At 42.0% G+C, this 15,467-nt stretch overlaps 2 protein-coding genes across 2 annotated transcripts; both read right to left on the bottom strand.

Moving 5' to 3' along the window:
• Window positions 1-631: 631 nt before the first annotated feature.
• On the bottom strand, window positions 632-5,592 carry ASCL3 (achaete-scute family bHLH transcription factor 3). Its single transcript, XM_082282945.1, has 2 exons — window positions 3,678-5,592; window positions 632-1,650 (listed from the first exon to the last, which is right to left on the bottom strand). Exon 2 carries the CDS (start codon window positions 1,643-1,645, stop codon window positions 1,106-1,108), a length of 540 nt encoding a protein of 179 aa, XP_082139071.1. The 5' UTR covers window positions 1,646-1,650; window positions 3,678-5,592; the 3' UTR covers window positions 632-1,105.
• Window positions 5,593-5,728: 136 nt separating this feature from the next.
• Window positions 5,729-14,390, bottom strand: TMEM9B (TMEM9 domain family member B). Its single transcript, XM_082282944.1, has 5 exons — window positions 14,235-14,390; window positions 12,431-12,522; window positions 10,610-10,718; window positions 9,576-9,710; window positions 5,729-6,905 (listed from the first exon to the last, which is right to left on the bottom strand). Exons 1-5 carry the CDS (start codon window positions 14,307-14,309, stop codon window positions 6,750-6,752), a joined length of 567 nt encoding a protein of 188 aa, XP_082139070.1. The 5' UTR covers window positions 14,310-14,390; the 3' UTR covers window positions 5,729-6,749.
• Window positions 14,391-15,467: the final 1,077 nt, after the last annotated feature.

Raw genomic sequence — 15,467 nt, 5'->3', positions numbered from 1 at the left:
CACTGCTATAAAAACAATGTAACACGAGGGATGACTGCAGGTAGGGAGAAGGATACATCACTTAGGAAGTCTGTAAGCATTTTTTTTGTACATTTTACTGCACAGCCAGCCTACATGCTCTCACACTGTCAGCAGAATATTTAGTATCAATGATTCCCTTACACAGAGTAAATGTTAAGGACACTTTACCAGATACAAGCTAGACTCTCTTCATCACCTCCACACAGTTCTACTTTATAACACTTAACTGAAACCATCAGCAGTACAGAGGAACAGACTGGGAGGTTGGGAAGGACCACTCCAGACCTCAATGCCTATTAGTCAAAGTCCCAAAAAGTTTCTATTGCAGGATTATTTTTATGCCCATGGCCAAAAGCTTGCCAGCCTTCTTTATACTGTGTATTGTTTAACCAGTCCTAGCAATTTTTAAGGGCACTGACATCTATAGAAGAATCCAATTTTCAATAGAAATTATGCAAAGTCAAAAGTTTTCAATGTGATTAAAATATTCAATAATAAGAAAATGATCAAACAGCACTTGCAAAACTTCACGCTCTTCCTATGTTCAGTAACTCTGCTTCAGAGACCTCCTACCCTACTCTATTTTTCACCCTTTTCAACTAAATTATCCTTTCTGTTGGCATCTAACAACACTCCTTGGAACCTTTAAAAGGGTATTTTAAAATAAACACTGGCAATTAGACTGAATATTTTAAGGAAGCGCATGTGAGAGTAAACCAGCACTATTAGAGAAAATGAGAAGAATTTCAGTCCCATAAGTAGAAAGATTTTATTTTAAAGCATGCAGGTTGTGATGATACATACAGTTACTTCACACATATAGGTGTTACATTTTTAGCTTGGTGACAAATTTAGAAATGCATTCTGATTTTCATGAATTAACTTAGGTCATTCGGCTGAGATTTTCCCAGCTGTCTTTCTCATATCTAAGTGTAGTTACTATCTGCAACATTAAAGCTCTTGTGTGGGCTGACACTGACGTGGGCCACGATCTGCTCCTAGGAAGTGCCAGGAACAAGCACGTCATTAACATAGTGGCTACTACATTCCCAGACAGAATGCCTTTGGCTTGCCTTGGAACGCTTTAGATCGTCTTCAAAAACTGCGTTTGTTTGTGAGTGGCTTTAGGTGCTTGGTTTGGCTCCATGACACCTTTTCCTGCCACCACAGATTCAGTGCACAGCACAGACTGGAGGTACCTAATGTACTTTATAGCAGCACGGAGGGTCTCCACTTTGCTGAGCCGCTTCTCCAAGTATTCCTTAGGCAGGTGGTGCCTCAGCCTGGCGTAGCCTTCATTGACACACTTAACACGCTGCCTTTCCCTCTCATTCCTCCTCCTGATGAAAGCTGACCCATAGGAGTACTCACTTCTGTGGAGACTGGAATGGGGCATTTGGTAGGGAAAGGGGCAGGGCTCACTGCAGAAGGTCTCCGTGATGAGATGCTCTGACATGAAAGGAAGGAATGACAAATCTTCAGACAAAGGGACCTGGTTTGGTGTTTCTGGGTACACGTGAAACGTGACCAGTGGGTCTGCACAGAAAGGCCTTGCCAGCTGGATGTGCTGAGCCTCAGCACAGATGAGGTTACAGTAGCTTTTGCCATCCATCAGGTTCTGCATTTAGCCTGGAAACACATAAATTACAGAATACTTTGAACAACTCACACTGAACAGTAGAAAAAACTCACCTGGACTCACCAACGCTAGGCCCTGCTGACACTTTCCAGAAGAGACTTTTTAATGCATTTGTGACATTTCAGAATGGTGTTGGAAGATTAGGTAGAAGAGACAACGTCCCACTTCAAAAGTACAAGGTGCAAGTCAGTCACACTGATTAAATTAATACACAATAGATATTAATAAAGCCACTGAAGTTTCCTGAAGAAACAGCAAGCAGTCTCCTTTCACCTCAGCTTTAGAAACTAAGAGAATCTACCTATATGTATTCCACATAGGTCTGGCTTGCTCCAAATTCACCAAATCGTACATGTATACAGACAACAAATAAAGCAGGCCAACATCTGAGGCATTCTCCCCACTCCCATCCCCTCCCTGAAAAAACCTCAATCTACAATTCCAGTAAAAGACTCCCTTATTCATACCAAAGAGCCTCCAAAGACAAATTAGTTTTCTCTCTATTCACTTGATGCCTCATTCAATATATCATCCTAATAAGATGGAAAATTTGTGCAGAGAATGGATCTCAGTCTTAATTCCATGTCTGTCAGGTATTACATCCACTCATACAAAGATTTACAAGAAGTTTAGAGAATTTAGAAAGACGAGAGAATTTCTACTAAATCTGACAACATCTCCTTGGGTCCTCATGCTCCTTCTGTGCTCACCTGCAGATTAAACACAGACATGAAATACTAAAAACAATCCTACTGCTGGAGGGTTAAGAAATAAACAATTTATTAAAGGAAAAATGCATGTCCTAGTAATACAAAGAAGGGATGGCACACAGTTGTTGGGGCCCTGCTAGAAACCTGTAAATCAGACTGGCCGACCCTCACACCCTCTCTTCAGAGCAGCATTACAGCAGGTGTAACTACTCAAATCACTCTGATATGTTTATTACAAAGATCATCTTGCAGTGGTTTATAAGAAGCTCCACTATAGTGCCTTCCCAATATTGTTATTCAAACAGCTAAAGATCAGCCTAAGTGCTGAGAATGTAATGACTGTTACTTAATAGCTACTTAAAATACATTTGAAATAACCAGTTAATTTTAAAGAATCTCTGTGAACCATCCTCACAGAATGCAAGCCGTACTTGCTTACACAGAATGGATCCAAAAATGCTCTTACTCACCATCCACTTGTACATCCATACATTGCTGTCTAAAGCACTTAGGTTCTATTAAATCCTCTAAAATGGAAACCACACCTGAACATTAAACTAGGTTACTAGAAACTTCTGGATTCCATACTCACAGAAATCTGGCAGAGCTTCAAACAGTTCCATAACATAAAAGGGATTCCCTTAATCCTTCACAAGGATATGGGGATAATGTAATGTTTTCTAATGACTTCATACCTGCCATATTTATACTGAGAATTTTTACTTCATATGGACCTATTCCCACAATATATTCTATGAAAATGCCTCTGTATGCAGAGCTGTCTCTTTTTCTAATGCACACAGATTTCACAACAGAAATCCTGGAGTGAAGAATTCATTTATAGCTGCTAGGCAGGAGTGGGAGTCACATGCATCTTAAACAGGTACTTCTGTAGGTAGGCTAAAAGCATGAACACACATCCATTTCACATTAATATGCATGCAAAAAATTCAGAGGTGAATATACACTCTTCATAAAATAGCAGACAGCCAACTTTCCCTTTTCTACTTACACAGGTTGGGTTATTGCCTAAAAACTTTCTACTGCTAACAACTTAAAAACACTGAGGAAGCAAAGCCTGCTACATAGCAAAAAAAAAAAAAAAAATTACAGCACAACATCACTCCAGAGCAAGAAACCAAAACCAGCACAACCCCTCAAGAAGAGATACTTGCAGTATTTGTTTCTTAGTACTGACATCTCTGCCATGTAACTGTTACATAAAACAGTTACCTGCTGCCTCAACACCTGCACAAAGTGCAAAATGCAAGTGTTAGGAACATTTCCCTGTTAGACTAGAGACTCACCAATTTTCAGATGAAAGTAAAATCCAGGGAAACAAGATGTGCTCTCATAAGGGTGATGAATACCTGAAAATGTCTGAATGATATTTAAAAAAAAAAAAAAAAAGAAGTTATTATTCCATTTTTCTTACATCTTATTAAATAGGTTATAAATTAAACAGGATTCATTAAAAAGCTATGAAAACACTGTTAGTAAATGGCTGGTAGTAGTGATTTACAAGAACATTGATATTAAGTGAAGATCTGTGGCTAGATACAGCAACATGCAAGTCTCTTACCTGAATTATGTAGCTTGTTCCACTGAGTCAATGACTACTGCAATTTATAGTCAATTGACAACATGCAAAGTAGCTTACAGTTAGATCTGCTCATTTCTGGTTGGGCTTTTCCACCCACACCACAGCTATGATGGCAACAAAACTTGGCATTAAGGGCTAGAAATTTTGAAACTGTAATTGAACACATCCAGATTACCTGAAAAAGTAATCAGGAATGTGGTTTGTTCACTTCCTGTTTGCATTCTTTTGCAGACTACTACAGTATAGTAATGAAAATACAAAGCAGTATTTTCATTTATTGGCATTTTGTACTCTAATGTCTAAATATAACAATCAGTTAGAATTTAGGTAAATATTCACTATCAAGGCATAAGCAAACTAATTTTCATAGCTTCATTTTAAACACGAGCATTTATTTAGAAATTTGTTATGGATTTCTCTCCACTAGAGGTGAGGACACATATTATTAGTCAGCATAATGCCTTTAAATTTAATTTTGGAAATTGGAAATTTGTAATTTTGGAAAATTCTTTCAGTGTTAACTGTAACATCATATACAAGGTGAATATATATAAGAAGAGAAGATTTGAAAACAGTGAGCAAACAGTAGCAAGACAAGTTTTGCTTAAAAAGAGAAACAGTATGGAACCTATAATGTAATGTGTACAGGTACATAGATGCTACATATATCAGTATACAGCTGTCCAATTGTACAGGTGCAAGGAAATAGGACACCTCTCTTCAAAATTCCCACATTTTACAGGATTGACACTTAAGACTATCTCACTGTTCAGCCCTTCTATCCATCAAAGTATCACCACACAAAAAAGTTTAGCTTAAAACTTTCAGGAGACACTGGAAGATTAGAAATACCTGTACTACCAAAAGATGTACATACATTCAGTCCTGCTCCTTGTGACTGTCATTCATCAAGGAAAGAAAGCTTCACCTTCTGTTGCCCCTCTGTGGGCCATAGTACTGTACTCAGCCTCCTCCTTCCCACACCAGCTTCAGGCCTCACGGGAAAGGCAGCCAAGAGGTAGAACAACTCCCAGGACTGGTAGACAGGGAGATATTCAACAAACAAAGCATGTATTCCACAAACAGGTTGCATTATTTTTCTTTAGTGGACCTAAGGACATCAGTGTCATAACCAGCAACTGAACACCACCAACTGAACAACTTCCCACTCATCAGGGCAATGTTGAACACAAAAACTGAACCCAAGCCTGAATTTATTTTTCTTAACCTTGTGCAATTTTTTTTTTTTTATTTAAAGCAAGAATCCTGTGAATCTACCAAGTCATCACCTGATTTAAATCCCTCCAGATTAACTCAGTTCTGGAAGTCTACAGTACTGACATGAAAACAAAGCTCGGTACCTGCAGAAGAGCTCAGTCAGTACAGATGTTGGTATGGGGCAACTGTGTTTGCAGCCCTAACCTGGCAGAGCTATGAGCACAGGTACCATCTGTCCCCCAGGCACGGACTAAGCAAGCCAAAACTGCACCCAGAAACAGAGTATTCCTCCATGTACCACCTCCTTCCACAGCGGAACTGAGAACTGTAACACAATAATGTAACTGCATGTGCACAGCTACATCTGAGTCAGGGATTAAAAACTTCTTTCAATTAGCAATTTGATGAGCCTTTCTTTACCTAATCACTGAACAAGTGCGTTTCTACTCTGAAGCGTTTTTAGAGAAGTGCTTTTATGGATGGAATGTACATGCAGCATAATGAGGGAGAAAAATGATGACAAACTGATAATGCAGATCCATTTTTCAAAAATCAGTTTTATCTTTAATTGTTACATTCCAAAGGGGATATATGAAAGTTAGTAATCTAGCAACTGTATAACCTCTGAAGAGAGATGAGTACAGAGTCACAGATAAAAAAATACACCTAACTCCCAAGATGACAGGTGCTAGAGAAAGTATGTGCCTTACACCATCGATCCAGACAAATGCAGGAAGATTTTTATAATAAATATTTCATCATATACTAACTCCTGAGACTTCACCCATGAAAAGAAAGGGAAAGATTTTTTTTTAAGATCTATCATACACCTACAATATATTAAGCTATTAAAGCAAAATAGAACAAAATGTCAACACTGTCTTGAATGTGCACTGCATTTGAATTTATCTACATCACAGTACTTGAAATATGCAGCTCCAGGAGTCAGTGTCCACTTATGTTTTGCCTTAAATCTGCAGACATCACTTGCCATACAAGCATCTTGAAAGTACGAGTGCAAGAAACCAAATGATGAACACAGCCAGCAGGGTTTCATTCTCTGAGACCAAAACTACACTGCAAGATTTCAATTTCCAGTACCTAGCATCAATCAGCAGAAAATCCAAGTATATTTACAAAAAGTCTTTACATAAAGTGATTAGTGAGTTGTAAGCAATTACTGTGTTCCCAGGTACTTTTTAACCACATAAATAGTAGAGAGAAATATATAGTTAAAAACCACCATAAAGTCACAACTGTAAGTAATGTACCACAGTGGCAACCCAAGGTATCTTAGGGTTTGTTTTCTTTTCAGTTTTGTTAGTAAAAGCCATTTGAAAACAAAGATTTAAGCTTTTGGTTAACTAATCTTTTTAATCTGCTTCCACTCCAGTACATTCCTTCAAAGTTCAAATACTTTTTTAATTTTTCTTTTTTTTTTTTTTTTAATCAATAACAAATCATTCAAGAAAACTCCTCTGAATTGGCAGGATCAGGAAGACTTCTGTCAGCTCTTTCCACTAGTGCACATCCCTGGAGTTCCTTCCCTGAGCCCCAATTAGCTCAGCACAACGTGACGGTCAAAGACCGATTTGCGCTGCTCCTGGACCTGGAGCTTCCAGCGCTGCTGGGCGTACTCCACTTTGTTCAGCACGTTGGCGCGGCTCCGCGAGCGGGCCAGCACGTCGTGGGCGTTTGCAAAAGGCTGGTGGTCCTGGAACAGCAAAAATCCACAGTTACCCCTCAGCAGCTCCAGCTACAAGAGTCTTTTGTGTCGTTACATTCCACGGGATGCGGGGTTTGGTTCGGTGTCGTCTTTTTTTAAGGTAAACGAGATGTTCCAACAAGCTGGTCAGTAACAACGACCAAGAGAGGTTTTGAATTGTTGGAACTGTACTTCAATTTCTCATTCACAGGAACTTCCACAGGTTCCCCAAATACACCACACTTCTTTGTACTATCAATTGCCTGCTGCCCAGAGCCATCATGGTGAGCTGCAGGATCAGACCTACAGTCTTGCATCCATTAGCAACTGGAGGGACAGCAGCCCAGAGCAGAACCAGGCACCCCATTACTGTAGTGAGTGCACTTCACAACTGAATCAGAGCCAGCTCTCTGCCAGCTCCTGGCCATTTCCTGCCAGGCACCTCAGGATGTTCACACACAGCCTCTATATCAAACCAACACACTCTGCTGTTTACCAAACTAAGCCCATTGTGCTGAGCTGTCTGAAGGCACAGTGTCAATACAGCTGTTTAAGTGACCGAGCCCAACAAAAACCAAGTGCTTGTTTAACGTTTACTCTGTTTTCTAACAGTACCTGCAAGGCTTTATTTTCTGCTAGTAAATACAGCCAAGTTATAAACAGTAAGATGTGGAACTGAACTTCTTATTTGGCTATCAAACTGTTTGGACAAAATCATGCTGCTAAAGCTATGCCAGAAAGCATCATATATACAATGCATAATGAAAAATAACATAACTATGTCCTGTATTAAATAACTGTCTTTTTGTATACCTACATTTCACATTCCTTTTGTTTTTTTCCGTAACACTTTTTTTCAGAAGACATTTACATTAATGGATGCTTTATTTGTGATATGACTGTGTAAAGCAGCTCAATGACAATTCTCAGCTGTACAGAGATTATTATTAATGATATCTATTGAAACGATTGCTCTAAGTCCCAAAGCCACAATGAGCATTAAAAAAATATACTCACAGAGAACAAGAAACTATCCCTGATCAAAAGAGCTGTCATCTCACCATAAAAAGTTATACAGTTGGATATACCTAGAATGGGCACTTAACAGGAAACAGGTCACTTCATTCACAGGGAAAAAAAAAAATCATAATAGCAACACACTGTTTTCTACTGTAGAACACATGGTGGGAAAACACAGGACAGTCTAGATGGTAGTGGCCTTCCTGACAAACAAGACTCTCAGCTCCAAGGCTAGCTACTGTCCATTTCTATGTAGACAATAAGGGGTAAAAGAATTTAAGAGGAAAGAGGGCTAAGGAAGTGGCTTACATTGATCAGTTGCCACTGTCACCAATGGGCAACAAGAAAGAGTGAACACACTGCCCTGAAATTCAGCCACAAAATCCATGGACATGGTATTTTTGAAGTGTGACAAGAATACCTCAAGAACTTGCAAAAGGAAAGGCAAGGATGGGAATCATTCATAAGGGACCTTAAATGATGTTATGTTCACAGAACAGCTACAGCAAAACATGACATTGGTTAAGATGGATCCAGACTTTAAGGTAAATTCATTCTGCAGTTAACCTGAACTCTGCCATGGGACTTATTTCACTTCTTCCACCTACAATCAAAAGACTAACTCACAGTTGGAGGCATTAAGACAATTTATCTAAGGTATACATTTGTCTGAGGTATAGCATACAGCACAAGCTCACTTAATTCAAGTAGGAACTGCCCAATTTGCCATAAGAATTTAAAGAGAGAGTTATTCAAATACCTTTTTTTCAGAAAAGAAAAAACCAAAACTCAACCCAAAATCCTTCCAGAGGTAACTGTGAAAATCTTATGTTGTCATTACAAAGACAGTTGAAACATGTCTACATGTAATACACGGGGAAGTTTGGAAACAATAGGACATAATCTTCAGCCATCTTCACTTAAAAAGGTGTTTCTGTTTGGCAAGGGGGTAATTAAGTATTCAAAATTAAGCATTTTCCCAGGTAATAGTTTTTAATCAGCTATGCTTTATGTACCTTGATTTCACAACAAAAATATGTGATTGTTACCCAGTGCTAGAGATTGGAAAGGTCAGTAATGACAGGAAACCACGTCATTAATGGACTACTCCCCTTCTTCTCCCAAAAAAAGCTCTCCTGATCTGTTGGAATATACTGCCACATTTTGATTTCTGGCTGTAATACTAAGAAATTATTTCAGCATCCATCACTATTTTACTTCATTATAGTAATTTCTTCTTTAAGTTTTAGCATCAGGAAACTCAAACTGGAACAATAAAAGATGCAATTCCCATACTTTCTTTTTGTAGAGAGCAATCTAAGCAGTAAGCACTTCACATAAAAATGATCACTGCCAAGACTGGATCATTAATTCTTAAAAAGTTGTACTCCTCTATATTCTTACCTCTATTCCTACACTGTTGCTTCTCTGTGAAAACAATCTGTGCCTAGAGCTGGTGGAACTGAAGCAGTTCTCACCTTACTACTTTCCAGCCCAGTGAAATATGAAAGAGTGGCTTCACAGAAGTCATCACACAGCTCTCTCTTCCTTTCCCAGCATAGCCTGGCAATAAAAGCTGCTCACCCCAAATAATTATTTATCAACCAACCATCCCAATCTTTACACTAACCAAGTGCTCAAAGAGTCTGGTGAACTCACCCCGATGTCTTCATCGCTTTGTATGAGCTGTGAATGTCCAAGGAGACGCCTCTTCAGTATAGGTTCCACCAGGGTAAGGTACACCATGTACAGAAGAAGTAGGCCCAAAATAGACAGGTATATGATGATTGTCACCTACATAACACAAGCACAGTTTATGCCAAAATTGTGACATTCCCCCCCAGCCTCACAACAGGCAACATGGACCAAAAGATGAGTACAGGCAAAGTTTGATCTATGGTAGTGTCATCAGATGACTTAAAATCCAGAAAGAGGAAAACCAATAAACTACAACATGGTATTAAAAGGGTTTAGGGCAACTTGAAACAGTGAGACCTTGCAAAGAATCGTATGCTATCCCTCTTAAAACAATTTGGTGTTACAAACCTCTCTTCAACCAAGACAACTGTACAGTCTGGCCATTCAACTTGTGACAAATTTGGGGCGTCACCCAATGATCTCCCATTCTCTAGCACAGACCTGTATTCAGTCACCAAGCAAAATGGGAAGGCAAAACAAAACACCAAACTTCTAAAATCCCAAAATAAAGTAGTCTGTGTTGTCAAAAACCAAAAGATATACTGCAGTCTTTTCACACCAGTCCAGGCCTCAACGACTCCAATGGGACAAGAATGTGAAGAACACAGAAAACATCTGTTAGAACAAATGTGGGTAAAGAAAATTTATAGTAAGCAAGTAAGGCAGCTGAGTAATGACAGGCCCTCTGAAATAATAAGGAAAACAAAGCCCAAAGCTTGACAAAGTATCTCAGAATACTCAAAATTTTAGCAAGTGTGAAGTCTGATCTCAAAAGCAGAGATCTTCAACAAAGGGGATCAGGTTCACTTCTTCAGCTAAAGTTTGATGCTATTGTTACTGCTCAAGATTGTGAGCAACTACTACAGAAAAAGTTACATTTTAGACTGCCTTAGAAAAGTTTTCCTTTTAAAAATAGTATTTCTCTGAAAGACAACAGACATATTTACTAAACAGTTGAAGTCTTTAACATATGCCAACAGAATTATACCACTTACCTTAATTGTGACTGAGCTTCTCTCCTCATATTTGCACTCACAACGTAAACAATATGCTTCTACATCAGGTCCAGGGACAGGCATAGGCTCCACCACGTGGAGACAATCACTGAGGAAACACAGAAACTGCCCAGTCAGTTTTGAGCTGCCTTTAGCTGTGCTGTTCCACTCTGCTGCAGGAGATGAGAAGCCACCTTTGCTTAAGTTCAGTTGTTCTAAACTTCAGGTATAAATAAATCACTATGCCGCAGTTATTTCACTTAAATGAGAAATTCAGCTACTGACAAGCTGCTAAACAAGTTTTAAGATCTTTCTAACTCAATACAGTGTCTTCATTTTTCAGTGAAAGTATTAAAGCTGTTAGCAGAACAAGTACAAGGATATGAATCCAGCACAAATGCATCATTTGACACCGACATCACGGATAAACGTAAATTCCAGCTACTAATTCCACTTCTTTCTTCACCATACTTTATTCCATCCTTTCAGTATGTGAAGGGAGATTAGCCTCTCTTTGACATTCATGAACTGAATTTCTTTTTTCTTGTCATCACAAGGTACAGACATTGCAAAAACAATTTTAAAAAAAGGAACTCAGCTGGGTTGTTTCTCTAAGCACCAAAATGGTGAATAAAGAGCATTCAGCTTTCAGCAAAAGCATTTGACTTAAAAGATTACCACATGTAAGTCAGTCCCCTGTGGAAAATCCTGGTTGACAATATTATGGGCACTCTATACCACAGCACTAAAATCCAGCTGCCACGAGACAGCTGCTTCCAACAACAACTTATGTAATGCTGGTCCTTCTGCTGACTCAGGGTGTTACTCAGAGTTCAAACCCCCTGGGTCCCTGCAGAGCACTGACAGAACCAAAATCCTATTTCACCTTTCTCCTGGTTACCTCAGAGTTGGCACAGTCAGCAGCAGGTAGTGAAACAAAAGGCCTGGAGTGACAGCAGCAGCCTGGGACTCAACACTCTACTGGGCTAAATTACAACACTGCAAACACTCAGCCAGGCACCAGCTCATCTCTTCTGTGCTCTTTGTATTTCTTCTTCATAGCTGCAACTGCTGAGTGCCACCTCACAGCCTCTGGAGGGGAGTGGAGGGTTTAATTTTCTCATTTATGTGAAAGCAGAATTACATTCTCTTCTGTGGAAGAATGCAGCACTCAAGCTACAAAACCAAAAATCAAGATATAATCTGTGCAATTGCTGTTCCTATGACTGAAAGCTTGCATCAATACACTGCACAAGTATAGCAGAAATCTTATATGCTGCTTAAGTACAGTAGTAAGTCTGTTACTGAGAAGATAAAAAATACTAATATCAGAATTTTTTCCTCTCCAAGTCAGAGTTTCAAGTTGCTAAAAAAGTGCAAAATCTACTGGAATTGCATAAAACTCCAGAAACAACAGTCCCTAAATGACAGGATGGGTTTGACGAGCAGAGCAAGCAAAGACAATACTCCCCAACTCCCAGCTCCAGGTTTGTGCTCCCTTGCCTTTACACCATTCCAAATCACTGGATTCAAGATACACCACTTTGTTCCCTTCTACTACTTCCAAGTCTAAATAAACAAACAATTAAACATGCAAGCAAGCAAACCAAAACAGAAGACAGGGCATAAACCATAGGGTTTAAGCCTCGTCCCTTGCTAGAGCTGAATTCTGGAGTACTTTTGAAAGAAAAGCTCCAGTAAGTTATGAAAATGCTCTGCTTTGTCCTGGCACCAGCATAGGAGATTCTCATGTAATGACTACAGGACAGGTCTTTAACCAGTAAGACTTATTATCATTTTGCATGTGCCACACACACTCACCAGTCTTTCTGTGAAACATTTTTGTTGTAAATATGGCCTGAATGGTCCTTATAAGGAGGGCAGATGCATTTACACCGGACATCCTCAGAATTCTAAAAGTAAAGTAAACATCATGCTTAGAACAAATTATCATCAGTTATTATATTAGTTATATTATCAGGGCTACAGAAAGTATTCTTCACATAATACTTGAAATATTTAACACAAACTACTTGCAAGTATCTCTGAACAGTCTTACTCAGGACTTCCTACAAGCTTAGGAACAACCCTTCAGAAATACTAAGGGAGTAGAGCAATTTGTCAAGTAACACTATTATTTGAGATAGAAACACATTCTCGAGGGGAAAAAAATGGAGTTTAAGCTCATTCCTCTTTTTAAGAAAAACCACACATGCAGAAATTGCTGATGGTGATGACTCAACTATCCAGCTTATGAGGACAGCTGCTTAACAGACACAGTGATGAGCTTAAAATGAATGAAACAATACTGAACTTATTTTAGCAAATAATAAGAGACAAAGGATGAACGTGGCTTCTCTAAAGTTCACGGCAATTTCCAGCGGCATTACAAAAGAATGTGTGAACAAGGATTGATAATGAACTTCTACACTGAATAGCCAAGTCAGAGTAGCACTAAGTGGGCATAGGTCAGCTGGAAAACCTTGACTGCACTAGCACAGCACCACAGAAAGGTGTGGGTTGGAAGGGACCTTAAAGATCATCTAATTCCAACTCCACTGCCACAGGCACACCTTCCACTAGACCCGACTGCTCAAAGCCCCATCCAGCCTGGCTTTGAACACTGCTAAGGTCGGGGCACCCTCAGCTTCTCTGGGCAACCTGTGTCAGTGTCTCACCATCTTCACAGAGAAGAATTTCTTCCTGATATCCAATCTAAACCTACCCTCTTTCAGTTTAAAACCACTCCCCCTTGTCCTGACACTGCCTGCCCACGTTCTTCTCCGTCTCTCTTACAGACTTCAGGTGCTGCAAGGTTTCAGGTAGTGCAGTTAGGTCACCCCGGAGCCTCCTCTTTTCCAGACTAAACAATCCTAATTCCCTCAGGTTTTCCTCACAGGAGAGGTGCTCCACCCCTGTGATCATCGGTCATGGCCTCCCCTGGACTCGCTCTAACAGCTCCATGTCCTTCCTGTGCTCGGGACCCCAGAGCTGGATGCAGCACTGCAGGTGGGTCTCAGGAGAGCACGTAAATCCACACCATAATCTACACACCATACAGCAAACCACTTCTGGCCTCGCCTCAGAGGAGTCAAACAGCTGATTACCGCTGAAAAGCAGAAAATTCAGACACGCGGGCACTCTGACTGGAGAAGACACAGTGTTCTCTGCCCGTCACAGAGAACTACGGTAACAGCCCCAAATATTAACCCAGAAGGCCCAAGAGAAGAGCGCCTGCACCCAGCGCGGGTGAGGCGGCCGGAGCTGGGTGAGGCCGGGCAGCGACCGCGGAGCCCCGCGCTGGAGCTGCGGCGGGCCCGGGGCTCAGCCCGGCCCAGCCCCGGCAGCCTCGGGAACAGCAGCTCCATCGCCACCCGCAGCTCTGTGTGACGGCGTCCCCGGGCACCGCGGCAAAGCGACATCAACCCCGCCGAGCGTGAGGCGAGCGCAGCAACCGGGGCTGGCCCCCACAAAACCACTGGCGCCGGCCTTCCCCTACAGCCGGCCGGGGAAGCAGCGGGGCCGGGAAGGCGGAACGACCCGCGGGAACCGAGCGCCCGGCGGAGGGAGGGCCCGGTACCGGGAGCACCACCGTGACCCGTCCCCCCCCTCCCTCCCCGCTCACCTTGGCCTCGGCGCCCAGGCCCGCCAGCGCGGCCAGCAGCAGCAGCGAGCAGAGGCGCGCCTCGCGGGCCGCCATGTCGGGCCCCGCCGCTCTGTGGCCGCTTTACCGCCGCTTGTCGCCGCCGGGCCGCCGCCGGGCCCCCGCCGCCATCACTTCCGCCTGCCGCCGCCCTCACGTGGGGCGCCGTCCGCCCGCGATGGCGGCCCCGCGGGAATCGGCGGCGCCGCAGGATGGTTCCGGGGCGCGGGCCGGCCGCACAAAAATATTCCTAGAACCATGGAATCGTCAGGATTGGAAGAGACTTCCGAGATCATCCAGTCCGACCACCAATCCAGCACTGTAACCACTAAGCCGTATCACCCTGCGCCACATCCAGAAGCCCCTTGAACATCTCCACGGACAGTGACTCCACCACCTCCCTGGGCAACATATTCCAATGCCTGACCACGCTGACAGTGAAAAAACTTTTTCTGATATCTAATCTGAATATCCCCTGTGTCAGTTTAAGGCTATTTCCTCGGCTCCTCTCACTGCAGGCACGGCAGAAGAGACCAGCCCCTCACGGCACCCTCCTTTCAGGCAGGTGTGGGAGTGACGAGGTCTCTCCTGAGCCTGCTCTTCTCCAGGCTAAACAAACCTATCTCTCTCTGCCACTCCTTCTAAGACATTTCCTAAGCCTTTCAGGAGCCTTGTTACCCTTCTCTGGACACACGTTAGTATCAACATGTCTTTTTTTTTAAAGAGAGGTTAGGCTGATGGGCCTGTAGTTCCCCCAATAGTGGAATATTGGAATGGCTTAGAAGTGGTGATTAGTACCACACTAAATGAGGTGTGTGAGCAGCATAGAATCCAGTTTTTGTACATCTGAACATACAGTTATGTAAATCTACATGCATGTTATAGACAGCTGTTTTTCTGAGAAGACATCACTAAAATCCAGCAATGTTCTCCATTTGTCATGTCATTGTTAATTATTTCCACCCAAGAGCTGTGCTCACCTTCTTGCAGAGGGTGGCCAACCTTGGTGAGAAGCAGCGTTTCCAGCTGTGCTCCCTAAGACCTGGCAGACCAAGCAGTCTATGAGTCTTCCCTACTTGTGCAGGAACCCCAAACCTACCTGATGCAGCCAGGGCTGGATGGATCCAGCCTGTCCCTGGTACAGCAGCCACTGCTGAATAAGGGTTTGAGCCCAGCCTGGAAAACAGCTTGGGCTCGTCTCAGCTCCTCTGACAC

This window comes from Coloeus monedula (genome assembly GCF_965178545.1).
Source record: "Coloeus monedula genome assembly, chromosome: 6".
NCBI classification, from domain to species: Eukaryota; Metazoa; Chordata; class Aves; order Passeriformes; family Corvidae; genus Coloeus; species Coloeus monedula.
The sequence above is the reverse complement of the archived record's forward strand: the minus strand, read 5'-3'. Positions and strand labels throughout refer to the sequence as shown.

Excerpts from the sequence above, each read along its gene's own strand:
- ASCL3 (XM_082282945.1), bottom strand. The coding sequence starts at position 1,645 with ATGCAGAACCTGATGGATGGCAAAAGCTACTGTAACCTCATCTGTGCT.
- TMEM9B (XM_082282944.1), bottom strand. The coding sequence starts at position 14,309 with ATGGCGGCCCGCGAGGCGCGCCTCTGCTCGCTGCTGCTGCTGGCCGCG. Across the intron at positions 12,523-14,234 it reads GCCTGGGCGCCGAGGCCAAG|AATTCTGAGGATGTCCGGTG; the intron begins GTGAGCGGGGAG and ends CTTTACTTTTAG. Across the intron at positions 6,906-9,575 it reads AAAGCGATGAAGACATCGGG|GACCACCAGCCTTTTGCAAA; the intron begins GTGAGTTCACCA and ends TTGCTGTTCCAG.